The sequence below is a fragment of the Chiloscyllium plagiosum genome, unplaced genomic scaffold (genome assembly GCF_037043375.1).
Source record: "Chiloscyllium plagiosum isolate Xiang-an unplaced genomic scaffold, Cpla_swu_hap1 HiC_scaffold_38, whole genome shotgun sequence".
Classification (NCBI taxonomy): domain Eukaryota; kingdom Metazoa; phylum Chordata; class Chondrichthyes; order Orectolobiformes; family Hemiscylliidae; genus Chiloscyllium; species Chiloscyllium plagiosum.
In genome coordinates, this window is record NW_028270176.1 from 32,107,823 (window position 1) to 32,135,761 (window position 27,939).

General features: G+C 43.1%; 2 protein-coding genes across 2 annotated transcripts; one reads left to right on the forward strand and one right to left on the reverse strand.

Moving 5' to 3' along the window:
- Positions 1–7,984: 7,984 nt before the first annotated feature.
- On the reverse strand, positions 7,985–16,303 carry LOC148139410 (putative G protein-coupled receptor 139). The gene is made up of 2 exons (XM_087980939.1): positions 16,213–16,303; positions 7,985–8,895 (listed from the first exon to the last, which is right to left on the reverse strand). Exons 1-2 carry the CDS (start codon positions 16,301–16,303, stop codon positions 7,985–7,987), a joined length of 1,002 nt encoding a protein of 333 aa, XP_087837065.1.
- A 114-nt stretch (positions 16,304–16,417) lies between these two features.
- On the forward strand, positions 16,418–25,833 carry LOC148139411 (putative G protein-coupled receptor 139). Its single transcript, XM_087980940.1, has 3 exons — positions 16,418–16,564; positions 22,687–22,780; positions 24,923–25,833. Exons 1-3 carry the CDS (start codon positions 16,418–16,420, stop codon positions 25,831–25,833), a joined length of 1,152 nt encoding a protein of 383 aa, XP_087837066.1.
- Positions 25,834–27,939: the final 2,106 nt, after the last annotated feature.

Genomic DNA, 27,939 nt, shown 5'->3' on the forward strand with positions numbered 1-27,939 from the left:
TTCCATTACTAGATTTTTGATCAGCCGGGAATCAAGAGTTATGGGGAAAGAGAAGAATGTGTGGAATGTCGGATCAGCCAAGATTTATTGGTGAAGCAGACTGGAGGGAAAATTCCTTCAAAGTTTATTCTGCCGATGACACTATACACCCATGTCCAACCCACCCCACACACACCTCCACATCATCTCCAGTTCCGAGAACATCGAGCAACCTCTCCTCTCTCCACACAACTGATAAAATTCCAATCAAGTAGCACTGCAGCTTCCCCAAGGTCACTCCTCCAATCAGACCATCCACATCCCACTTCCAAAGTAATCCATCAAATATCTCACCATAAAACACAGACAGAACTATAAACACCACATTCAGTAACGGGGAAGATCTCCTCACCTGGAACACAGACAATTGCAAAGAAATGGAAGAAAGCGAATAAGACCTGCAGAATTATTGGTCCTTGCATTGTTAATGTTGGGTGATCTCATTCATTAACTCTCGCACAGGGCTTGGAGTCTGGACTGAGCTCCTGGGATAAGAATCAACACTCCCTTATACATGATCGTAAACACCATGTTGTGTTAGTTCTAATCTATTAAACAGTCTGTTTAAAAGCATCCACATTACATTTCACATTCCCACAACACTGGACTATTCCACATGGAAATGTAAAGGGATTGTGAACAGCACTCCCTAAAGAAAATTCCTTGAAAAACAAAAGTGTTATTTTCCAAACCTTGTTCTGATAGCATTTGTTTATCTTCATTTTCTTCATCATCTATCTTCTTTCAGTTTGTTTCATGGGTCAGTCACTCAATATAGTATGTCATTGTCGATGGTGGGTTTACATCCTGGAATTAAGGGACAGCTATAGGCTGCTGTCCTTTATCTTTTCAACAGGATGTTCCCAACTGTACTTTGACTATTACGTAGCACAGAAATTGTACTTATAATTGAAATAGTCTTAAAATAATAGGAAACATTATGTTTTTCAAACAGATTTTTAAAATTCACATCAAACTCTTTTGTAATGAATGTCAGTTTGTAACAAACGTACCACTAAATAAAACAATAAAGCAATTACGTGGACTCCAACCGAGCCCATTCCTGCTTCATCAGGTGGAGTCCAACTCAAACCATCTTCATTCAACTGAGTCCATTGGAACTCAACTGAGCTCAGCTCATGGATATTTCACACGTCTGAACTCAGTCTGCTCGAGTTCAAAACAACACCCGGGTGCAATGATTCCAATTCTAAAGGAATGTCAGGGCACGTTTAGTACCAGTTATGTGTTTGTGGAGATAGTGGAGACTGCAGATGCTGGAGATTAGAGTCAAAACAACTGGTGGTGGAAAAGCACACCTCCACACACCTCGTCTACTGTGCCCGTTGCTCTCGATATGGTTTCCACTGCACTGGGGAGACAGGGCGCCAAATTGCTGAATGTTTCAGAGAACAACTCTGGGACACAGGCACACAACAACCTCACCAACCTGTAAGCTGAACACTTCAACTTTCCCTCCCACTACACCAATGACATGCAAGTCCTGGGCCTCCTCCACCGCCAAAGTCTGGCCACTCGCTCCCTGGAGGAAGAACACCTCATCTTGTGCCTGGAATCAATGTTGATTTCACCAGTTTCCTTCTCTCCTCCACCCCCACCCTATCTCAGATCTAACCCGCCAACTTGGCACTGCCCTCTTGAACTGTCCTACCATCCATCTTATATCACTGCTATCTGCTCTACCCATTGCTCTGAACTATCGCTGTCACCACCCCAACTTTCATTGATCTATATTCTTCCTAGCTACCTTTGCCCCCCCCCAGCCCCAGCCCCTCCCATTTATCACCCAGTCCCCTTGGACACACACCCTCACCCCGCATTCCTGATGAAGGGCTTATGCCCAAATCATCAACTCGCTTGCTCCTACTATGCTGCCTGACCAGTTATGTGATTGAGCCAACCGCCAAGTTGCTGAATTTGTTCCAGTCCAGTTACTATGCACTGCTGGACAGATCTGCTGCCAAATTTGTGCTGTGCATTTAAAGCATGGAACCTCTGTTATAAATCCTGACTGATAATGGATTAACTCATCAAAGTATTAACACAAAAGGACTTACTTTGTTGCATATTTTGTTTTGCACGCATTAGGACATAGAGCAAGTAAACAAATTCAAGTTGATCACCAACAATGATACTGTATGGCTCGGTGTTAACACATGGACTGGGGATGTTAACACTTACCAATGAACATGGAGCAGTTGTTAAGGAAGTGATGAGGGAAATGAGCAGGGTATTTAAAGTTGGTCACAAAGTAAGTAAAGGCAGCTTTCCACCTGATGGAGCAACTGAAAGTTTGAGTTCTTGTGTGATCTAACGACTGAAATGACTTGCGTCACAGAAAGGTCAGTTGTGATAGTTTCTGTATAACGTGAAATTCAAAGTTGTATCAAGAAAGCAGAGAAACATTCAAGATGGTCAGAACAGTGCCAGCTTTTCTCAATGGTGTTTGGAATGGAAAGTGAACCCAGTTAGGCTTCAGTTTGATAAACCCTTGGTTACACTTGATCTGTGTAAGTTCATCACTGTGAAAGGGACCGTTCCGCAGGAAGATGGTACTGGGCTTTGGAGAATGTACAGTGTGGATTCAGCTGGGATGGGATTATGTGTGTGGAAAGGGGGAAACAGGAACGGGTGTGTGACTGGGGCATGAAGTCTTAAAATTTGATCCAAATGCATTGAAGGACTGCCATGATAAAGTAGATCATTCAGACAGAGTGGGGATCTGGAAACCTTCCCCCAAATCGCTAAACATGCTGGGAATGAATTGCATCATGCATTGTTAGCACGGGCACAATTCTCTTGTACAAACAGATAAAGGATGAGTGAGGAAAATTGAGCTGCACCATCTGACTGAATGATACGCTGTACCAGTGGGCTTCAGAATTCACCCTTTCTGGGTCTCTGAAAGTGGGGTCCAACTGTCCCTTTCAACAGGGGGTTTTCAGGGAGAGCAGAGGAGAGATGAGGGAGAGCTGTTCGATCTCCTCTGCTCTCTCTCCAATGCAATTACATCCCTCTGGAAATGTGCAGTTTGCTGTCTGTGGTCTAACCAAGTTTATCCCACTGTGCACTGGCAATCAAGCCCCACTATTTACTGAGTCATCAAAAAGGTGAAGGTTTATTTAAAGCAACAAATTGTCCAACTATACACATCATATTAAAAGAATATGGGCCTGCAGCTTTCTTTGCTATTTAACTGTTTAATATAATCAAACCAGTTTAAACCAATGACAAACATTGCTGTGTTGAATTGCCAATCTGTGATGAAAGTTTAATTGTTAGCTCTTTTATGTAATCCCATTCAGACAAACAAAAACAGAGAAGAGACAAATATTATGTTTTGTTATAAAATTTCAAGCAGGAAACCCTATTCAATAGTTCCCGTTGAGATGGCCGAGACTGATATGTTGTTCTCTTTCAGATTCTTTCAATTCCTTCCAAATGTTTGATGATGACATGAGTTTGTAGGAACAGCAATTCTCAATTTCCCATTCGCTGTTTGAAAATGTGTTGTTTCTGTGTCTCTGGAAGTAACTTCCAATTGTCCTTTTTAACAGAGGATTTTCAGAGAGAACAGAGGAACGCTGAGAGGGATTACCGATCTACCAGAGTGTCTTCATTCAGTTCCCCAGGCAGAAAGGGCAGAAAGTGATACGCATGCTCTGTCTTCGCAGGCTGGTTCTGAACCCTGTATTCTCCACACAATGGGCTGTCGTGAGTGAGCAAGAGATTGTTACTTTGCTGAGCTCTCCTGAACACACAACTGGTGCATGTTGTAAAAAGAATTCAAATAGTGTTTCTGATCAGAATGGCACTGAATGCACACACATACATACACACACACACACATACACACTCACACTCAGACTCAAACACACACGCACTCACAAACGTACACTCACACACACACTCATGCAGATACGCACACACACACACCCATATCCATCCACTCACACACGGACACACACAGACTCTTTCTGTCTCTATTTTTGGATTAGTTTCTTCTTTAAAGAGAAAACAATGAATCTAAAACTCACAACTTTGATGGTCGTTCTCTTGTCCATTTCCTACACAGTGTCCTTTTGTTAAAAGCAACACCTTTTCCTACTTGGATCCATGAACCAACAAAACAAAAGTGCTCTTTTGAATCCACCACTATGAACAGAAATGTGGAGGAGACGGTGTTGGACTGGGGTGGACAAAGTCAGAAGTCACACAACACCAGGTTATAGTCCAACAGGGTTATGGAGTGCTGCCCCGTCATTAGATGAAGGGAGAGTGAAGCTCACGGACACAGAATTTATGGACAGAATGATCAAGGGGATGCAGAGAAATCAAAAGATCACACAAGTCCCTGCAGGTGACCAAGGGTGTTAGACAGTGTGAGGAAAGTGTCATCAGCTGAAAAACGAGGGAAGGGATGATCTATAATCTGACTAAATGAGGCAGAGAGATAATGACAAACAAGTTAATAAGAAGGTGGTGCTGGAGACAAACCAAATGATTGAAATAACATGGAACACAAACAGAAGCTGCTGGAAAAGCTCAGCAGATCCAGCAGCATCTGTGAGGGGAAGCAGAGGAAGGGTCACCGGACCTGAAAGGTTACCTCAGATTTTTCAGTAGAAATTGGCAATTGTTGGGTAGTATCCAATCTTGTGTTGTTGTAGTGTCTGCACAGTCTCGTTAATATACCATGCCTCGGAGAATCCTTACCCATAGATGGATTCAAGTGATAGAGTGCCCTTCATCGTCCAGTACTTCCCTGGAGCAAAGAGACTACACCATGTCCCTCACAGCCTTAAACACGTCATTAACGACAACAAACATCTCACCAAGGGTCAGCCCTTCACTTCCACTTCTCACCTTCAAACAACCACCAAATCTTAAACAGACCATCGTTTCCAGAAAACTGCCCAGCCTTCAGGATCACCACACAAAACACCACACAACCCTGGCACAGCACCCTCTGCAAAACATATCCGATCACTGACATGGATACTACTATCACACTTGGGAACACTACCCACCATGTGCATGGCAGGTACTCATGTGACACAGCCAGCATTGTCTACCTCATACACTTGAGGTAATGATGCCCTGAGGCTTGGTATATTTGTGAGATCATGCAGACACTACAACAATGGATGAATGGACACAGTGCAACAATGACCCAGTCAGGACTGTTCTCTCCCAGTCGGGGGACAGTTCAGTGCTCAAGGACATTCAGCCTCCCATCTTCGGGTAAGCATCCTTTGAGATGCACAATAATGCGGAATCGCTGAACAGAAACTTTGAGCCAAGTTCTGTATCTATGAAGAGGGACTCAATTGTGATCCTGGGTTCATGTTGCACTACATGTGACTCCACTGTCCTGTTCTGTGTCTGTAAAATCTTCCTTACTATCCAGTTTTGACACCATCACCTTGATAATTTGTTATGATCCCATCACCAGAATTAGTTTGTACAGTTTTAGATGGCATGTTACTTCGGATACACACTTGGCATGTGACTCTTTTACCCATCAAGTTGTTCCAGCTGTTTGGTTGGTCTCCGCACAATGTAATATTTGATTTTTTTGGAATTATCTCTCTGCCTCAATTAATCAGATCTTAGACCATCCCTTCACTTGTTACTCAGCTGTTGACACTTTACTCCCAATGTCTGTCCCTTTCGATCACCCACAGAGACTTGTTATGCAGCCTGTCGACACTCCCACTCACACCATGTGTACGATCTTTATATCGGTTTGCCTATAAATTCTGTGTTCTGTGTGTTTCCCTCCTCTTCACCTGATGAAGGATCAGTGCTCCGAAAGCTTGTGATGTCAAATAGCCCTGTTGAACTGTAACCTGGTGTTGTGTAGATTCTAATGTTCTCCACCCCAGTCCAACACTGGCACCTCCACATTGTAATGGACAGAGATGAACGACTTTGTCTTTAGACACGGAGAGAAGAAGAGGAAGAGACACCTGGAGGATTCAGTGAAGGTAAAAGGAGTGGAAGAGAAGGGAAGTTAGGATGAGGTGATGGCCTTGTGCAGTTATCACAGGCTGTTCATCCAACCACTCAGAAAATGTTCTGGGAACCTGAATCCAAATTTCACCAAGGAGATTTCCCAACACTAAAAATCTGGAATTAAGTGGCCGGTGGCTCAGTGACTCGCCAAATTGCCTTACAGCGCCAGGGACCCGGGTTCGATTCCCACCTCGGGTGACTGCCTGTGTGGAGTTTGCACATTCTCCCCGTGTCTGTGTGGGTTTCCTCCAGGTGCTCCGGTCCCCTCCCACAGTCCAAAGGTGTGCAGGATAGGTGAATTGGCAACGCTAAATTGTCCCATAGTGCCCAGGGATATATAGGTTAGGTGCATCAGTCAGGGGTAAATATAGGATGTAGTGGAATGGGTCTGGGTGGGTTTCTCTTCGGAGGGTCACTGTGAAGTTGTTGGGCCGAAGGACTGTAAGATTCTATGTAATGCGTAACCTTGGGGGCATCATGGTGGTCAGTGGTTAGCACTGCTGCCTCATAGCACCAGGGACCCAGGTTTGATTCTAGCCTCAGGCCACTGTCCATCTGGAGTTTGCACATTCCCTGCCCGGGTTTCCTCCAGATGCTCCAGTTTCCTCCCACAATCCAAAAGACGTGCAGGTCAGGTGAATTGGCCATGATCAATTGCCCATAGTGTTAGGTGCATTAGTCAGGGGTATATACGCGGCAGGGGAATGGGTCTGGGTGGGTTACTCTTTGGTGGGTCATTGTGGACTTGTTGGGCTGAAGGGTCTGTTTCTGCACTGTAGGGAACCGAATCAAGTATCTCAAAAGGAAGATTTTACAGATATAGAACAGTATAGTGGGGTTATGTTCAATGTGACATGAACCCAAGATCAGAGTTGAGGTTTTCTGCATGGTTACAGGACTTAGCTATCAGTTTCTGCTTGGCAATTCTGTGTTGTTGTTTACTCGAAGGCTGCGGTGGAGAACACATACCTGAAGATCAGAGGCTGAATATTCTTTACCTCTGAAGAAGGGAGCAAACATTCCTGTCTGGGACATTGTTGCACGGTGTCCATTCATCAGTTGCCATAGTGTCTGCCTGGTCTCACCAATGCAATCAAAAGAAACATTCCTTGGTTTTTGGCAGATACAAAAAGCTCTCGTTCACTCATCTCCTTCAGAGCAGGGAGAACGGCCATTCCTGCGCAGTCTGACCCTACATGTGGCTCCAGACCCACAGGAATGTGCCTCACTCTGAACTACTCCCAGGAAAGTTAGGGATGGGTCATAACTGCTGGTCTAACCAATCCCAGTGATATCCCTTGAATGAATGAACACAATTGTGAATGAATGACAGAACCAACAGATGGACAGAATGAGAAAGGAATGGAAGTAAAAAGAGAGATGTGGACAAATTATGAATGTTTGAGGGGAGAAATAGCTTCCATGAATTGTCTCATGTTGAACGTATCATATTAAGCATTAAATGATTTGTTTCCTGGTGAATATTTTGAGTGTGCTTGATTGTAATTCATCTGACATTTGTAAAGGGAATCAAGGAAGATCAAGACACAACATTCATAACATGCATTTTTCTTCAGGTTGTGTCTACACGAATTAGGATGGCAAATTTGTGAAAGGATAGAAGTCAAACAAAGACACAATGCCCACAAGATGTATTTTTCTTCACTTTTATTTCTTTCCCCCTGCGTACACTCTCAGACATGGACAGAAGCATCCCCAATGTTTTGTGAAGGAGAGAAAAGGAGGTTAGGGAAGTTTTCCACGTCCCATGGCTCAAGTAGACAATTTCGCCTCTTCATCTCTTTACGTGGAGAAAAACAGGGGAATTCAGTTGAGAGGTGAAGATTGGAGAGAGCTCAGAGATGGGCACAAACTGTGTGGGGTGCTTCAGTCTCAGTCACTTTCCTTACTTTGATGTAGGGATACATTCACGGATGAGAGTGAAGGGATATTTCAGAGCCCTCTTCAGCTCCTCTCTGAATTTACTCTGGGTCAGGGCATAAAGGGCAGTGTTTGTACAGGAGCTCAGGTAGAAGAGTACAGTCCCAGATATGTCAGCGATCATAACAGGATGGTCATAACTCGGGTAAAAATGGTTGTTGGTAATCTTCATCAGTAAGAAAACACTGACCTTGGGCATCCACAACAATATAAAACTGCCCGAGACAACAAACAGCAGGATGATGGATTTCCGCCTGTTGACCATCTCTGCATCTCCTCTCTGGTCCCTGTTACTGGGAGCTCGAAGACCCCTGCGTGCCCGGTTTGCCAAGATGATGTGCCTGACGGTCAGAGCATTGAACAGCAGGATCAGGAGGTAGGGGATCAATGGGTTCAGCAACTGGTGGAACCAGAAAAATGCCACCCATCCTGGCAAGGTATAGAACTCTGGTCTGATGCCACAGCCCCAGGGTACACCACCCCATGTGCCCAAAGATTGGTATTTGTAGTAAAATGGAATGTTCCTCAAAATGCTCACAGAACAAACAATGGTCACCACCAAGGCTGCTGTTCTGGCAGAGCAATATCTGGCTTTCAGATTGTGGCAACAAATGGCCACAAAGCGGTCAATAGTGAAAGCGATGGTCAACCAGACGGAGCAGTCAATAGCAGCATAGCCCATGATGACGTTAAACTTGCACATTCCTGTGTAAAACAGGAAGGAAACTGGGAAATATTTGAAACCAAGAGTTTTGAGTATTACATTGAATACAATGACCAGGAGATCCGCTGTTGCCATGGAAATCAGGTAGATAGATATACCTTTGGTGATGCCACAGTTTCCACGAGAGAGGATCACAATTGTCAATAAATTTGCTGGAAGACAGATTGAAACATTATTCCAGGTGTGTGATTGTCAACATTCCCCTTGTTTTGGACCAGGCCAGACCCACTAAAAACATTTAGACAAGGTAGCCTATACCCTATCTTTTTCTCATTTTAAATGGAGATGTGAAGTGAATATTCCAGGTGTGATGCAGCTGGTCAAACCACTCGGCTTAAAATAAAACAGAATTTATTTAAAAACTACCATTGAAACCTGAACAAAAGAAAGCAGAATTTAGAATATGTTAACTATTGGAAAACCTAACAACCTGGCACACAATAGAACTAATTAACTGTTCCAATCTAGTAACATCCCATAAACACACCCCTTGGCACAAAGGGAAATTTAAACACAGATTCTTTCAGGCAGGAGGGAACAGCATCCAGAAAGATATTTCAGAGAACGGCAGAGGTATCCTTTACTAAAGCTTCTAACCTTTCATGTGACTGCTACAGTTACAAAATGAGAAAAAACCTGAACTGGGAGAACTAGCCTCTCGCCTTCCATTGTTAAACTTAACTCTTCGGCACCTCTGCCTTTCCAGTCTCTCTGCAAAAAATCCAAGCACAGAAGTGGAATGGTGGGTTAGTAAGTTTGCCAATGACACAAAAGTTGATGGTGTTATAGATAGTGTCGAGGGCTGTTGCAATGTACAATGTAGAACTGGGCAGAGAAGTGGCAGATGGAGTTCAACCTGGATAAATGCAAAGTGCTTCATTTTCGAACGTTGAATTTGAATGCTGAACACAGAGTTCTCGGGAGGATTCTCGGGAGTGTGGAAGAACAGTAGGCTCTTGTGGTCCACATACATAGATCTCTGAAAGTTGCAACCAAAGTTGATAGGATTGTTAAGGAGGCTTATGGTGTATTGGCTTTCATTAACAGGGGGATTGAGTTTAAGAGCTGGGAGGTTATGATACAGCTCTATAAAGCCCTTGTTAGACTTTGTTAGACTTGGAATATCGTATTCACTTCTGGTTGCATCATTATTGGAAGCATGTAGAGGCTTTAGAAAGAGTGCAGAGGAGGTTTACCAGAATGCTGCCTGGATTGGAGGGCTTGTCTTATAAAGTGAGGTTGATTTCGCTCGGGCTTTTCACACTGGAGAGAAGAAAGAAGAGGTGACTTGGTAGAGGTGTACAGGTAATGAGAGGTATAGATAGAATAGATAGCCAGAGACTTTTTCCCAGGGCAGGAATAGCTGTCACAACGGCTCATATTTTTAGGTGATTGGAGGAAGGTAATATGGTGATGTCAGAGGTAGGTTCGTTATGCAGAGAGTGGTGGGTGTGTGGAATGCACTGCAAAATTTGCTGGTAGAGTCAGAGACATTTGGGACATTTAAGCAACTGCTGGACAAGCACATGGATGGCAGTGAATTGAGGGGTGTGTAGGTTAGGTTGACCTCAGATTAAGATAAATGCTCAGAACAACATCGCAGGGTGAAGGGACTATACTGTGCTGGACCGTTCTAGGTTCTATGTTGCATGTTCTCAAACCTTTTTAAAATGACAGCATTGTCACAACTGCCATTATCAGCACTGACATCAAGAACAGGAACGTCTTTACAACAACAACAACTGAGACGTTTTCAAATTTACAATGACCAGGCGCCTGAAAAGACTTTACCACCTACAGTGCATGTGTGAAACATGATAAATGTTGGAATTAAGGAAAAGCATAACCAAGATTGACCAAGTTCCCACAAACAGAATTATAGACCGTACTCGTTGTTTCTGTACGTGATGCTGATTGAAGTAACCAAGGATCACTGATGCCTTTGAATGTTTAATATTCGAGAAAGCAATCCGAAGTAGCTTAATGCTGCATGTGGAATCAGCATCTCAGACTGATGAGGACATGATCAGTACTGCTCGGCAGGATACGGTTTAGAAATGTGCTGAAATTCTGCAGTTTGCTCTGAACACAGAATCTTGTAATTCAAACTATGTAACCCATCGAGCTAAAGCACCTGGACTAGGTTGATAACGCTAAACTGACTGGGAGTTATAAATCCTCAATACCCAATTCGGTTAGCTAGTTGCAAAATAGAACATAGAAAAGTAGAACACAGTCCAGGCTCTTCCTCCCTCAATGTTGTGCCAATCTTTTATCCTACTCTAAGATCAAACTCTAAGATCATTTTACTATCATCCATGTGCCTGTCCAAGTGCTGCTTAAATGTCCTTAAAGTGTCTGACTCTACTGTTACCATTGGCAGTGCATTCCACACAAGCACCGCTCTCTGTGTAATGATCCTGCCTCTGACACCTCCCCTAAACCTTCTTAAAACTCCCTTAAAATTATGCCCCCTTGTGATAGCCATTGCTGCCCTGGGAACACACCTCTGGTTACCCACTCTATCCATGTCTCTCATCATCTTGTACACCTCTATCAAGTCACCTCTCATACTTCTTTGTGCCAATGAGAAAAGCTTCAGCATAAACTCGATGCTCTTAAAGTCAATCCTCCTGTAATGAAAGTCAACACACCATATGCCATCTTAACAACCCTATCAACTTGGGTGGCAAGTTTGAGGGATCTATGGGCATGGACACCAAGATCCCTCCACTCCTCCACACTGCCAAGAATCCTGTCTTTAATCCCATATTCTGCATTCAAATTTGATCTTCCAAAGATAACTTTTCCCACTTTTCCAGATTGAACTTCATCTGCCACTTGTCAGCCCAGCTCTGCATCCTGCCAATGTCCTGTTGCAACCTACAACAGCCCTCCACACTATCCACAACTCCACCAACCTTCTCATCAGTGGCAAACTTACTAACCTACCCTTCCACTTCCTCATCCAAATAGTTTATAAAAATCACAAAGAGCAGGACACTGTAGGGAATCTAATCTAATCAAACCAATCCCTGTGGAACACCACTGGTCACCGAGCTCCAGGCTGAATACATTCCATCTGCTACCACACTCTGTCTTCAATGGGCCAGCCAATTCTGTATCCAGGCAGACAGATTTCCCTGCATCCCCTGCCTTCTTACTTTCTGAATGAGGAGAAAGTGAGGACTGCAGATGGTGAAGATCAGAGTCGAAGAGTGTGATGCTAGAAAAGCACAGCCGGTTGGGCAGTTATGATCACTCCTGATGAACGGTTTATGCCCGTAACTTCGATTCTCCTGCTCCTCAGATGCTGCCTGACTGGTGATTTTCCAGCACCACCCTCTTCGACTACTTTCTGAATGAGTCTATTGTGGGGAACCTGATCAAATGCCTTGTTAAAATCCATGTGCGCCACATCCACTGCTCTACCTTCATCAATGTGTTTCATCACTTCCTCAAAGAATTCAATAAGGTTTATGAGGCATGTTCTGCCCCTGTCAAAATTCCCACATTTCAAGTGGTTCCACAGAGCAGTCTCATTTGTAAAGCAAGATAAACGTGCACAGAATGAATAACCACAGATACTAGTCAATATAATCATGATTGAGAATGGAAAGAAGGTGCAATCACTTCTGAGAAATCCCTATGATGTGTTGGAATGACAGCAATCTCCTCCTTTTAGTACCTTCTCATGGAGAAAATTCAAATCAAAGCAATGTCACTGCTCCAAGATACAACCTATTTCCAATCCTTGCCTTTTCTCCAGCTGTGCACACTCTCTGTCCTCTGGTTAATCTAAGTTCTCCCACTTCCCTTCTGATTTATATTAGCAAGGAGTGATGATAGATATTGGAACATTGGACCTGAATATGATTAGCCCTTTCTCTTAGTGTACAACATAAATAAGGATATGGGCTGTCCGTGGTGAACAGTCCATTATATTTTTTTTCCCACAGCACTCTTTGCATGAAACACAAGTCATTCAGAACAAAATGGACATTGCAAAGTAAATGAAAGTAGGTCTCTCACTTCAATCTCCTTTCTGATTGGTGTGCTTAAAATTATTAACAAAATGGAATTAGGTTCTTGCTCTACAAAATTGAAGTGTAGATTCTGAATTAATGGTGATTGATGGGATTGTGCAAAGATCCAATATTGTTGCTCTGCCAACCATGAGTTCCCTCAGTGGAAGAGAGAGTATCGAGCAGCGAAAATACATCAGGCATTAACCAATAAAACTGCATGTTAATTGTAAACGATTTCCTTACCCAGAGAAGATATAGAGCGTAAAATTCATTCTATAACAGGACACTGAGATTTTTTTTTATTCACTAAGAGATGAGGGTATTGTTGATTGGTCCAGTGATAATTGCCAATGAATTGCCCATGAGAAGGTGGGGGTGAGCTGTAATTCTTGATTTTCTGTACTCCGTGTGTTGTATGTAGACCCACAATGCTGTTAGTGAGGGAATTCCAGGATATTGAGCAAGGGGCACTGAAGGTACAGCGATAGGTTTCCAAGTCAGGATGGGGAGTGGCTTGTCGGGGAACTTTCAGGGGATGGTGTTCCCATGTATCTGTTGCCCTCGTCCTTCTAGATGGATGTGTCCATGTCTTTGGAAAGTGCTGTCGAAGGAGCCTTGGGGATATTTCTGTGGTGCATCTTGTGGATGGTACACACTGGTGTTACCATAGTCCTGCACATTCTTCCACTCCAGAATGAAAACCAAATTCCGTGTGGGTTGCCCAGATTGAACTCCTCTCTCCCATTCCCTTCAGCAGTACATTCCAGTCTCTAACCACTCACTACCATGAAACATTGTTCCTTCAAAGCTCATTTGTTCATGTCCATTGTATTCTATCTAACAATCCCTTCCAGTCTGCAGGTTGGCCAGTTAGCTTTATATCATTGACAGCGTCACATGTAGGACTCACCACAAAGGCTAATTCATTCTGTCAGAATTCGATTCCATTGTTCATTCCTACAATGTTATAAATTACACAAGTGTTCACCATTCCATGGGATTGCATAGGCTGATGGAATAATAAAGATTGAGTGAGATTATTGGATATTATCCCTCTCTCTATCACCATTCCCTCAACTTTACTGTTTGACCTGTGAGTTTAATGTTTTCACATTCTTACCCCGTACTCTTCATAAAATTGCCAGCACTCATCTCTCTCCGGCACCTGCTCAGTCAGTGAATCCAACTGACAACAACTCACAGCTGGAAGTGGAAATCTCATTCCACCTCTGGTCCGCGTAAGAACTGTGTAGAATTGATTCCCTCTGCTTCCAACTTTCCTGTCACTGGAAACATTACACTTATTTGCTCTCACAACACCATTTATCAGATGAAGCAGCTGTGTAAAATCTTCCCAGCTCGTTTCTGATCCATGGAGGAGGTGCAATTCTCTGAAGGCTCTGCATGGATCTGAGGTTATCAAATTTCCATTTTTTAAAAGTGTTCACAGTAACCTCCTTCCATTTAGCACCTTCTCAGGGACAGAATTCAAATCAAAGCATTGTCACTGCCCCAAGATACAACCTATTTCCAAACCTTGCCCTTTTTACAGCTGTGCACACTCTCTGTCTTCTGGTTAATCAAAGTTCTGCTTCAGGAATCATCATTTCCCTTAGACTTGTTCTCGTAATTTTAATCATTTCTAACATTGAAAACTGCAGAGAACTACAACGCCAAAGAGCTTGGGGAGACTTGTACATCAAACACAGAAAGCTGGCAGACAGGGGCAGCAGATCATCAGGAAGGTCAATGGAATTTGTCCCTGACTTCCAGGGGGTTGGAGTATAAGAGTAGGGAATTCTTACTGCAACTGAACAAGGTTCTGGGGAGACAACATCTGGAGAAATGTGAGAAGATTTGGTCCCATTATTTATCATTTCATTACAGGCAGTTCAGAAAGGTACTGTAGCAAGAACCCTGGAGGATTTGTCTTGTGGGCAAAGATTACACAGGTTAAGACTGTAGTCACTGAAGTTAAGACGACTGGGAGGTGACATCATTGAAAAAAATGAGGATTCTTAAGGGGCTGGACAGGGTCAATGCTAAGATTATGTTTCCCCTCATGGGAGACTCTAGGACAAGAGCGCACAGTCTCAGAATATTGGAGCTGAAATTTAACACTAACATGAGGAGGGATATCTTCCCTCAGTGGGTTGTGAGTCTTTCAAAATCTTTGCCATTGATAGCTGTGGGATATAAAAAATCTTTTGTATATTTTAGGCTGCCTTACGAGATTCTTGATCAGTCGTGGAATCAAGGCTAATAGGGGAAGAGCAGGATGTGAGGAATCTAGGATCATCCAAGATCCGATTTATTGGTGAAGCAGGCTCCTGGGGTAATTTCTTCAGGTTTTGGGGTTTATTCTGCCCATACTCTCTATCCCGCCATCCCTGCATCCCCCATCATTTTCACTTCCAAGGACACTGGGCAACCTCTTTCCTCTCTTCATACAACTGAAGATTCCTCCTGGTAACATTCCAGTAACATGGCACTGCAGCGTCCCCAAGGTCACTCCTTCAATCAGTCCATCCACATCCCACTTCCAAAGTAATCCATCAAATATCTCACCATAAAACACAGACAGAACTATAAACACCACATTCAGTAACGGGGAAGATCTCCTCACCTGGAACACAGACAATTGCAAAGCAATGGAAGAAAGCGAATAAGACCTGCAGAATTATTGGTCCTTGCATTGTTAATGTTGGGTGATCTCATTCATTAACTCTCACGCAGGGCTTGGAGTCTGAACTGAGCTCCTGAGATAAGAATCAACACTCACTTATACATGATCGTAAATACCGTGTGGGATGTCTCATGTTAGTTCAAATCTATTCAGCACTCTCCTCAACCCCATCCCCATTACATAGTACAGTTCCACAACACTGGTTTATTCCATGTGGAGATGTAAAAGGATTGTAAACAGCCATCCCTAAGGAATGTTCCATAAAAAAAATAATTGTGGTTGTTTTCCAAATCCTTTTCTGACAGCATTCATTATTATTATTTTTTGTTCATTTCCTACTTTCTTTCAGTTTTGTTTCACATCAGTTACTCAATATATTATTGTCCATGGAGGGCTCACACCCTGGAATTAAGGGACAGCAACAGACTGCTGTCCTTTAACTTCTCAAGAGGATGTTTTCAACGGTGCATTGTGTATTAAGGAGCTCAGAAATAGTACTTGCAATTGAAATGATCTTAAAATAATGGGAAACATTTTATTTCTCAGATTTTAAAATGAACATGAAATACCTTTCTAATCAATGTCAAAATGTAGCAATCTTCTACTGAATAAAACAATGAAGCAATCACATGGATTTCAACCAATCCCATTCCTGCTCCATCAATTGGAGTCCAACTCAACCCATCCCCATCCAACTGAGTCCATTGGAACTCAACTGAGCTCAGCTCATGCAGCTTTCACACACCTGAACTCACTCTGTGCGAGATCAACGCAACACCCAGATGCAATGATTCCAATTCCAAAGGAACCCAATATCATGGCATATTCAGCAACAGTTATGTACATGTTCATATCACTGAGTTGCTAAGATTGTTCCAGTCGAGTTAATACACACACTGGACAGATCTGCTAGCGATTCTGTGTTTTACTCTTTGAAGCATGGATTCAGTGTTCTGCATAATGGTAAATGATGGATCGGCTCATCAAGTTATCATTAAAAAAGAAAGTTCTTTGTTGCAGTTATTGCCTTGCACTTATCAGGATAAAGAGCAAGAATGCAAATTCAAGTGGAAAACCACCATTGATACTGTATGGTTTGGTGTTCAGGTACAGACTGGGAATGTTAATGTAATGAACACGGAACAGTTATGAAGGAAGTGATGAGGTAAACGAGCAGGATATTTAAAGTTAGTCACAAAAATTCAGTTTTCTACTGATGTAGCACGTGAAATTTTGACTCATCGTGCGGTCTAATGATTAGATTAGATTAGATTACATTACATTACATTACAGTGTGGAAACAGGCCCTTCGGCCCAACAAGTCCACACCGACCCGCCGAAGCGAAACCCACCCATACCCCTACATTTACCCCTTACCTAACACTATGGGCAATTTAGTATGGCCAATTCACCTGGCCCTGCACATCTTTGGACTGTGGGATGAAACCGGAGCACCCGGAGGAATCCCACGCAGACAAGGGGAGAACGTGCAAACTCCACACAGTCAGTCGCCTGAGGCGGGAATTGAACCTGGGTCTCTGGCGCTGTGAGGCAGCAGTGCTAACCACTGTGCCACCGTGCCGCCCACTAATGGTAGAAATGCCTTGTGTTACAGAAAGGTCGGTTCTGGTAGTTCCGACAGAACGAGAGCTTCAATGTTGCACCAAGAAAGCAGATACATCTGACTGTGTGTGACAATCAGAGTAAGGATGCAGAGAAACATTCAAGATGGTCAAAGCAGTGCCAGCCTTTCTCAATGGGTATTTGGAAAGGAAAGGGAACCCAGTTAGGCTTCAGTCTGATAAACCCATGGTTACACTTGATCTGTGTAAGTTCATCACTGTGTGCGGGACCGCTCCTCAGGAAGACAGTACTAGCCTTTGGAGGATGTACAGTGTGGATTCAGCTGAATGACAGGAGGATGTAAAGGATGGGATTATGTGTGTGGAAAGGGGGAAACAGGAACGGTTGTGTGGGTGGAGCATGGAATCTTAACATTTGAGCCAAGTGTACTGAAGGGCTAACATCATAAAATACATCAATCAGGTAGAGTGGGGATTCGGAAACCTTCCCCCCAATCACGAACCATGCTGGGAATGAATTGCATCATACATTGTTAGCACGGGCACAATTCTCTTGTACAGACAGACAAAGGGTGAATGAGGAAAAGTGAGCAGCACCATCTGACTGAATGACATGCCACACCAGTGGGCTTCAGAATTCACCCTTTCTGGGTCTCTGAAAGTGGGGTTCAATTGTCCCTATCAACAGGGGGTTTTCAGGGAGAGCAGAGGAGAGGTGAGGGAGAGCTGTCAGCTACTCAGTTATCTTGGTTTAGTTCCCTGCACAGAAAGGACAGATGGAGAGAGAGAGAGAGAGAGAGAGAGAGAGAGAGAGATAGGAGCACACTCTATGTAGTCTGTTGCCCATCCTCAGGGATAATGAACGATAAATGCTGTCCCAGATAGTGATACCCATATCCTGTGACTGAGTAAAACATAAAAGTAGGTGGGTAGGGTGGCAGAGTTGGAGGAACAAGTCTGCAAAGGCCAGAAGTGGCCAAGAACATTACAGCATCGTGAGGCTGGAAGAAATTGCAGCGAGAGGCAGAAATGAAGGGGCTAATGAAATTAGGAGATTGGACAGTAACATTTTTGATTCTATGGGGCAGTCATCATCTCAACAGCACAGCACATCGAGTCTACACTGGTCAAAAGCAACCACCTAACTATTCTAATGCCATTTTCTAGCACTTGCTCGATATCTTGGAACATCTCGTCATTGTAAGTGCACATCTAAATACTTCTTCAATGTTCGAAGGGTCTCTGCCTCTCCCACCCTCACAGGTAGTTAGTTCCACTTTTCCACTTCTATGTGAGAGCATTTCCCTCACATCCCATCTGAACAACCTGCCCCGATCTCAAATCTATCTCCCTGGTTATCCATGCCTCCAATCAATGGGGAAAGCCTCTTCCTGTCTCTTCTGTCTGTGTCCTTCATACAGTTACACATCTTAATCATGTCTCCCCTCAGTTACCGCTGCTCCAAGGAAAGAAACCCACTCTGTCCAATTTCTCCACAGAACTGAAACTCTGTCCAGCCCAGACAACATGCTGGTAAATCTCCCTCTGTACCATCTCCAGTGTAAACACACCCCTCCTATCATGTGGATTCCAGAACTACACACAATACTCTCGCTGTGGTCTAACTGAAGTGCACTGGAAATCCAGCCCCACTATTCACCAAGTTCTCAAGAACGTGAACATTTGATGAAAGCACCACATTGCCCAATTGTGCACAAATATCCAATTCCCTGTATTCTCCACACACTTGGCTGCACTGACCTGCCCAGGAAACAAACAAGAGATTGTCAATGTGCTGAGCTCTCCTGAACACACAACAACTGGTGCTGATTAAAAACCAATCAAATGGTGTCTTGCCCTGAACATACCCTGTCCCTCACACACAAGCACAAACGTACATAGATTCGTGCACGCACACACTTTCTGTCTTACGCAGACAGATGCACACACACATACACAGACACACACATGCTCAGTCTCTCTCACACACACGCACACAGAAACACACAGACTCTCTCACACACACAAAAGGTTTTTGAGACACTCTCTTGCTGCCCCAAAAGACAACAATGTATATAAAACTGTCAATATGCTCCACTAATCATTTTAACACTGAGCAGAATTTACTACAGTTTTCTTGTTTATAGAGCAACGTTTTGCCCCATTTTTGGTCCACAGACAATAATAAAAGTAAAAGTGTCTTTACATGCCTCCCCCCTAAAGTGAGATGAAGCACATTTCCCAAGATGCATTTCTTCATCAAGTGTCTGACACACAGACAACAGAAAGCAAAACCTCCCTCCATTGGCACTGAATCATCCCTGTTGTCTTTATAGTCTTTTATCACCTTCCTTTAAGTTGTTAACGTAATTAATTGGTTTCACATTCTAGACAATTCATCTACTTTCACGTTATCTTGTACAATGAAGGGAGAGCCCCTAACTGCCAACTTTGTGAAACAGATAACAGAAGTTGGTTATTGATGAGGTCACTCTCCAGGAATTGGTTCCAGCAAGGCTGGAAAAGACCTTATCTCAGGCAGAGTGCAGGTGTTGAATGGTAACTGGGATATCATGGAGGAGACAGTCAGTCTGTCAGGGCGTGGTCACACGTTGGGTTGGGGTTTGGACTGTGTTTCTGTTAATCTGGCTATTGGCGCTGTTGGGCAAAGGTTTGAAATCTTCCTGCCTAACTTCCTTAATCAGCTCTTTTGAACTCAGAGAACAGAAAACAAAGTTATAAATATGACTGTCTTTATCTGAGTGAACTGTAAAGGAGAGTCTGATCCACATCTTCAAAAAGTCAAGCAAGAAACCATCATCCATGCCCATGAACCATCCAGTGAACCACTGAAATAATCTGGCCAGTTTTCTCACATTCTTTAATGTATCCCTAAACTGTGTTAATTTGTCTGTCTACTGTGTGAATGAGACTGAAAACAAAGCTATTGGGGTTTAAAATGTAGACCAAGTGGATTACTTTGCTATTTATATTTACTCTGTTAACATTGCCCCTTTGTTAATAAATTGCCAAACCTTTGTTTGCCATACAAACCAGTGTCTGGAATTAGTTATTCGCAGAGTCTGAAATGGCTATTTAAAAGGCTGGTTAGGAAGCATTGTGTCTTTGAATGATTTAATTTTACTGCATTGTGAATACAGAGGGAGGGAAGATGATGTAATCCAATTGTCTGTCTCCAAATTTTAACAGTATTTCAATATCATGTGACTTTTCCCAGCCTCAATGGACAATGAAATGCACCATGGGATTGCAAACTGACACAAGGTGATCCACATCACTCTCCTCAAGCTCCAATATTCAATGTTCCTGTCAGGGCTAATGGCTCACAGGGTTTAGGGAGAAACCTGGAACAGGGGACTGAGTTGGATAGCAGAGTAAGCATACGTGAACTTCTCCCTGTCTCTGAAATCTCCGTGCGCCCCGAAAACCTTCCCTATCTCCAGCCCCAACACATCCTCCCTATCTCTGTAACCCCTCCAGCTCGTACACCTCTCCCTCTCTCTGTAACCTCCTCCAACCCCAACATCCCCCATCTCTGTTACCTCTTCCAGTCCCCACAGCCCTCTCTAAATCTGTCATCTCATACAGCCCCTACACCCCTCCCTAACTCTGTCAATTCCTCCTTTCCTAACACTCCCAACTCTCTCTAAAACCTTTATCAACCCCAACATCGCATTCTATCACTGTAAACTCCTCCAGCTCCTATACCCTCTCCCTATCTCTATAACTTCATCCAGCCCTTACATCCTTTCCCTATCTCTGCAACCTCCTCTAGCCCCTATACCCCCTTCCTATCTCTGTGACCTCCTACAGCACGTGTACCCCTCCCTTTCTCGGTAATACCTTCCAAATGTTCAAACACTCTCCCCAGCTGTTTCACCTTCAGTTCCTGAAACTGTTTGTGGAGATTCCTGAGAAACTGGATGAAAAAAACGCCAGTCATTAGACATGAGAAACTTCAGAACTGAATAACTGTGTGAAAATATCATTCCACCTGGTCCCCAAAACAATTGTGAAGCCGTCTCCATAGACATGGGAAAGACTCCAGCAGGAGCTAGTCAATGAGAAACTGAAAGAGGTATCAGTGGTGTGTGATTTCTCTTTGCATGAGTCTCCAGTCATGGACAGTTTTGCAAATATTGTTGAATATATCTAATTTTAAGCTCATGAAAACCTGCCTTTTGTGCTAAATATGTGTTTTTTTTCTCTGTTTTCCAATAAACTTCTATTGTCGATAAAGCCTATGATGCCGTGTGTTGCTGCGTCGCAGTGATAAACCGCGAGATTAATGAACGCCAAAAATTAATTATTCCAAAACTGAGGTCACAGTCTAAAGGCACAGGGTAAACTATTTAGGGCTGAGACCAGGAGAAGTGTCTTTGACCACAGTGTGGTAAGCTTCTGGAATTCTTTATTAAAGCAAACTGGAGAGGGCAAAAGATTGAATGTTTTCAAGATGGAGTCAGGTATAGTTCTTCGCGCTAAATGGATCTAAGGGTATGAGGAGAAAGCAGGAACAGGGGAGCAAGTTGGATGATCAGCCATGATCATATCAAATGGGATTGACAATGAATTGAAGGGATGAATGGACTACCCATGCCCCTATGTTTTATGTTTCAAGATGATCTATCAATTCAGTTTTCATTCTGGGATTGGCCTTGTTCCATAGTACAATCAGCTTGGACATTATCACGTTGTTGATTCATTCTTGTTTTAACTGATACCCACTGACTGTTGTGTGTAGAGTGAGGAATCTCATTGCTGTGTGCAGTGTTTCATTCCTTGCCACTTACATTTTACCACAGTTGTCCAATCTGTGATGTGAGGTGGTTCCTCATTTGCTCAGGTATAAAAGGTGAAAGACATCAAAGGAGAAGTCCATTCAGCCCTCTGAGCCCATTCTGTCACACCATAGCCGTTCCGTCCCTCGCCTTGTTCGACCATCATGGCTTTACATGCCTTGCCACACTCACTCAACCAAAACATCACCATCTGAGCTTCAACATGGGCGAGAAATGAACGGAACTCTGGGAGAAAAGGAAGGCTGGTTTTCTAAAGGGAGCTTTCGAGGAAAAGTCAACTTTATTTTAGATGGAGCCATTAATTGTGTCAGTTGCACTGAAGACCTGTTCTGGAGTGAGCGGATCTTACTCTCACATTTCTTGAGTAAATGAGATTGTTGTATCTGAAATGGTAACTTTCTACAGTGGGATCTGATACAATATTTCTCTGGGTTTAGTGCCTAGAATTTAGTCGCTGCCCACAATGTCAAGGGGAAATTCTACCAAATTCACACAACTCTGGGCTTCAGTCACTACACCCACAGTAACCCGTCCAGTGACTGACATAAGAAGCGAAATTCGAATAACCCATTTCCTCAACCAAGCATTTCCAAAGCAGCAGTGAAAAACAAATGCACTTATTTGTTCATGAAAGGGGAGAGATTATAATTTGTTCCATTTCTATTTTCAAACGGCCAGCGTAGAGGGAATGTGCAATGTCACAGGAATTTGCTTAATGAGCCTGCTCAGTACACTGGAATAACATGGACTATGTCACAGGGGGTTTATCATACTGTGTACATAAAGAACCATTTACAATTCAGTTTCTGAACTTGACCTGTAGACTCAACGAATAGAGGCACACATCATGCAACAACCAATAATTTTAGAGATTCTGTTTGTTTTCTTAAAAGGCCTTGCAATCGTCTGTCTTCCAGGTGAGGAGATCATCTTACCTTCTTAAATTATGGTACTCTGTCTATTTTTAATGGTTAGTCATTAGAAAGTTGACTTTGAAATCAAGAGATTCAAGATTAGAGTGGTACTGGAAAAGCACAGCAGGTCAGGCAGCATTTGAGGAGCGGGAAAATCGACGTTTCAGGCAAAATCAAAAGCCTAGTGGTATTAATCCCAAAAGTGGGGAGCAAGGACATTATATCTTTGCAATGTTTCATACATTATACTCAGAGAGATAATTGTGTGAAGGGTGAGAATCTTCAGTGGGGTGAGTAGGTGAAAGAAGTTGTGCATTGACGTGAGAGCTGTGAGAGATGGTGGGAATGTATTGGAGATGATTTAAGTTATGATGGTGCTCAATAAAAGGCGAGAGCTGTTTCCATGACAGGACCATTCTTTTGCCAGAGGAACGGGTTCTTGAAAGAGCCAGAGGTGGAATTAGATTCCACACAGCAAGCCGGGATAATTTGAATTCCCTTTCTGCATCAATGCTGCTGAGGTGCTCTTAAGGGGAACAATTCCTAAGGAAGTTTTGAATAGGTACAGGAAAAGGTCAAAATCAAAAACAAAAATTGTAAGGAAGGATTGGCATAGTGAGACTGTGAGTCCGATTGAATATTTCTTTCCTGAGTCAGCAGTATGAGTGGATTGGGATCCTTCTGTGCTCTATAATTCTGTCAATCTCTGATGGGTATGCCATCATATAAAACACAATCATTGAAGGAGCCTTGTGTAAGATACAGCTTTGGATGAGAGAATAAGAGAGAATCACTCACTCAGGGGTAAGTTTTCAAACATGGAGCAGTATAGCACAGAAACAGGCCCTTCAGCCCATCATGTCTGTGCCAAACAATAGTTGAATATTCTGAATACTACGGAAACATATTGTGTAGATGAGAGATGCGATTATGGATGAGAAATATTGATGCAGTTTAAGTGATAGATAACTGAAAAATGGAAGCAGATCCTATCCAGTAACTCCTGCTATTGACTGGCCTAAATGATGAGCTAGTTTCCAATTTATGAATTCGATGTTAGCAGCACTGACTGGGCCAGTATTTATTGTGCAGTTACCAGTTCATAGCCAGTTCCATAGCTGCAGGTCTGGAGTCACATGTGGGCCAGACAAGGTAAGGACGTTTGTTTTCTTTCAAAACAATACATGCATAACCAAGATTTATTTTTACTCTTGACAATTATTTCATAGTTATCATTAAATTCTTAAATGCTGACTCTTTTTAAATTGAAAATCCAGGGCTGGATTTGAACCTGAGTCTCGAGAACATTTATCCCATCTCTGTTTGCGTGCATCAATGGTTGTGTATGATCAGGGATGGTGGAGCTTAAATTGTAGCTAGGGATTATATTGCCTTGTTGAATAAATGTGTTCTATTAGAGTGACAATATGAATAATAATTGTGCATTTTTTTACTGTAGTACCATAAGGACATTATTGAACCTGCAATGATGTTAGTGACAGTACTGTCTACCAAAGGTTGGGATTAATTTGTAGACATTAATTATAATGCCTGAGAGATCTGTGAAAGTTACATTATGCAAAATATTTTTTTCTTCTTGAAGTATAAGCTTGATGTCCTACCTATATGGCTAGTAAGGTCTGGTTAAGAACACCTGAGCAAAATTGAAGAACATTCAAAGATTTAATTTTACTGGGTTACAAATCCAATGATAGAGGCGCAGCATTGATCTGGCAGGGTGTCCCTTTGTCACAACAGTGGGGTTAATGGTGTATTTTACACTGAATAACACTGTTATATTGAAAGGAATAAAGGACAGGGCCCCTGAGAGAGGGCAGAGAATGGCACAATGCCCTTGGAAAGCCACATGTTGGTGAACCTCAAGGGTTTTTAAGACAGTCAGCAGTTGTTACATGCCAGCCATTAGAATCTTCCTTCCAAACAGTAGCAATTTCAGAATTCACTGTTTGTAATGATGGGATTTGAATCAAACATTTAAAAAAACATCATTAGCCATGTATGTTGTGTTGCTACTCTGGTGAGGTTACTACTATGCCACCAAAATTGTCACGGACATGAATGTTCACTCTGTCAATCATTGATCATGATCCACAATATCTACAATCTTCTTAATTTATCTTGCAGCTGATTTGGTGACAATTATGATTCTCCTCCGGGGAAAGTGCGGCATCACCAAAGGTGCTTCCCTCTACTTAATCTCCATGGCAACAGCCGATCTACTGGTCATTTTGTTTGGTATTATACTCAACGCACTTGCTTCCACATATTTCCCCCTCTCATTCCTGTTCCAGCCAGCCGTGTGCAGTGTTAATGCTGTGTTGGCCTATGCTGCTATCGACTGCTCTGTCTGGTTGACCATCACTTTCACCTTTGACCGCTTTGTGGTCATTTGTTGCCACAATCTGAAAGCCAGATATTCCTCTGCCAGAACAGCAGCAGCCGTGGTAACCACTGTTTGCCTGGTGAACATTTTCAGGAACATCCCTTTTTACTTTAAGTACCAACCACATGACACATTGGATGGTGTGCCCTGGGGATGCAATACCAGACCAGAGTTCTTCACCTTGCCAGGATGGGTGGCATTTTTCTGGTTCCACCAGTTGCTGAACCCATTGATCCCCTACCTCCTCATCCTGCTGTTCAATGCTCTGACCGTCAGGCACATTGTCTTGGCAAATCGGGCACGCAGGGGTCTCCGAGCTCCCAGTAACAGGGACCAGAGAGGAGATGCAGAGATGGTCAACAGGAGGAAATCCATCATCCTGCTGTTTGTTGTCTCGGGCAGTTTTATATTGTTGTGGATGCCCAAGGTCAGTGTTTTCTTACTGATGAAGATTACCAACAACCATTTTTACCCCAGTTATGACCATCCTGTTATGATCGCTGACATATCTGGGACAATGCTCTTCTACCTGAGCTCCTGTACAAACACTGCCCTTTATGCCCTGACCCAGAGTAAATTCAGAGAGGAGCTGCAGAGGGCTCTGAAATACCCCTTCACTCTCATCCGTGAATCACTCCCTGCATTTCAGTAACAAACACAGGTGGATCTGCAGCTTCCCAGTGATACATATCCCTCCGTGGACATTTCCTGGTCTTAAAGCATTTAATCTTCCGTGAATGTAGCTCTCATGTATTGAGTTTAGGGTGGGAATATTTCTCTCATTACTGAATGCAACATTGTCCAATTCTGGAAGCATTTCCAAACTCTGTTGCTCATGAATGTTCCCTATTAGAGTTTCTGAGCGCTGGTGAATATAAAAATATTCAACCCTCCCTTACACACACACAACCCCATCAGTCCGCTGCTAAACTCTGAAATAGCTAATACAAAACATGATTCAAATATCAAAGACATGCCAACACATAGCATTACATCCCTCTATGTGTGGTGCTGTTGGCATTTCTGATGAGTCTGACCCATTCTGCATGAATTAGGAGCAATAGATTTGTACAATTGATGTCTGTGAATGGTGTGTGATGGGGTGAATATGATCTATGATGATTGGGCTTAAATGTGAGATATTAATTATGTTGCATTGTTGACTTTTTATATTCTGCTACAGATACATTTTGAATAACAAATTGGAATTTTTCATTTTATTACCAGGACACTATCACTCGGCTGCAATGAGGTCCTTGATAATGTACTGTCAGTCAGGTTGCACCTCACTATTAGATTAAATTAGATTCCCGACAGGAAAGAAACAGGCCTTTTGGTCCAACAAGTCCACACCAACCCTCTGAAAAGTAACCCACCCAGACCTATGTTGACCCCTGACTATGTTGCACCTAACATGATGGGCAAATTAGCATGGCCAATCCACCACAACCTGCACATCTTTGGATTGTGGGAGGAAATCAGAGGAAACCCACGCAGACACAGGGAGAATGTGCAAACTCCACACAGACAGTCACCCGAGGTGGAAATCAAACTCAGATCCCTGGTGCTGTGAGGCAGCAATGCTAACCACTGAGCCACCATGCCACCCCAATTGTGCATTGACTTTTCGTATTTTTGTTTCAGAAATTTGAGTTGAAGCTGAGAATTGAAAATTTGAACTTGTGCAGCAATGAGTTTCCTTTTTTAAAAAAATTAGTACAAAATACTGCTGCTTAATGTTAGAAAATGGCCGAGAAAGATAAAACAGATTAATACTGTAGACAAATCGGCAGCAAGATCAAATTAGATTCTCTCCAGTGTGGAAACAGGCCATTCAGCCCATCAAGTCCACACCGCACCTCTGAAGAGAAACCCACCAAGACCCCTACCCTATATTTACCCCTGACTAACGCACCTAACACTGTGGGCAATTTAGCAAGGCCAATTCATCTAACCTGCACATCTTTGGATTGTGGGAGGAAACCGGAGCAAACCCAAGCAGACACAGGGAGAATGTGCAAACGCCACACAGACAGGCGTGATTTCTAGGCGTGATTCGAAACCAGGTGCTTTGAGGCAGCATAGCTAACCACTGAGCCACCTTGCTGCCTTAAGATGTTGTTATGTTCGGGGACTGGCAGCTCCTTGGATGTTGAAATGATTATTTAAGGGAGGACCAGTGCTGGTCAACTAACCCTAAACCTAAACCTAAACCTAACCCAAACCCTAACCCAACCACGAATCCTAACCCGACCCCTAACCCTAAAGCTAACCCTAACCCTAATCCTAACCCTAACCCAAACCTAAACCCAAACCCAACCACCAACCCTAACCTTAACCCTAACCCTAAACTTACCCCTAACCCTAAACCTAACCCTAACCCTAACCCGAACCGATACCCAAACCCAACCACTAACCCTAACCCTAACGTTAACCCTGCCCGTTTTGCCCCGACCCCTGCTCTGCAATGACCCTTGTGAGATCAACCGTTTGGAAAGCTCTACAATGTCACATCCACAGTGCAAACCAGATGATAATGGAATAGAAATATGGGCAAAATGTGTCTCAGTCATGGAGAAATGGCCTTTTGTTACAAAGTCACAATCACCTCTGCTTTCATTTGAAACACATTGAAACTTGACTGTGCATGTTTTAAGGAATGTTCAGAGGCATGTACACAATTGATGAATCTGAATAAATTGCATTTTACATATGTTGTATCTTTATTTTCCAATGTTGTTGGCAGAATCTTCATGTG

Excerpts from the sequence above, each read along its gene's own strand:
- LOC148139410 (XM_087980939.1), bottom strand. The coding sequence starts at position 16,303 with ATGTACATAACTGTTGCTGAATATGCCATGATATTGGGTTCCTTTGGA. Across the intron at positions 8,896-16,212 it reads TTGCGTTGATCTCGCACAGA|CAAATTTATTGACAATTGTG; the intron begins GTGAGTTCAGGT and ends TCTGTCTTCCAG.
- LOC148139411 (XM_087980940.1), top strand. The coding sequence starts at position 16,418 with ATGGTAAATGATGGATCGGCTCATCAAGTTATCATTAAAAAAGAAAGT. Across the intron at positions 16,565-22,686 it reads CTGTATGGTTTGGTGTTCAG|ACTCAACGAATAGAGGCACA; the intron begins GTACAGACTGGG and ends CTTGACCTGTAG. Across the intron at positions 22,781-24,922 it reads TGCAATCGTCTGTCTTCCAG|CTGATTTGGTGACAATTATG; the intron begins GTGAGGAGATCA and ends TTTATCTTGCAG.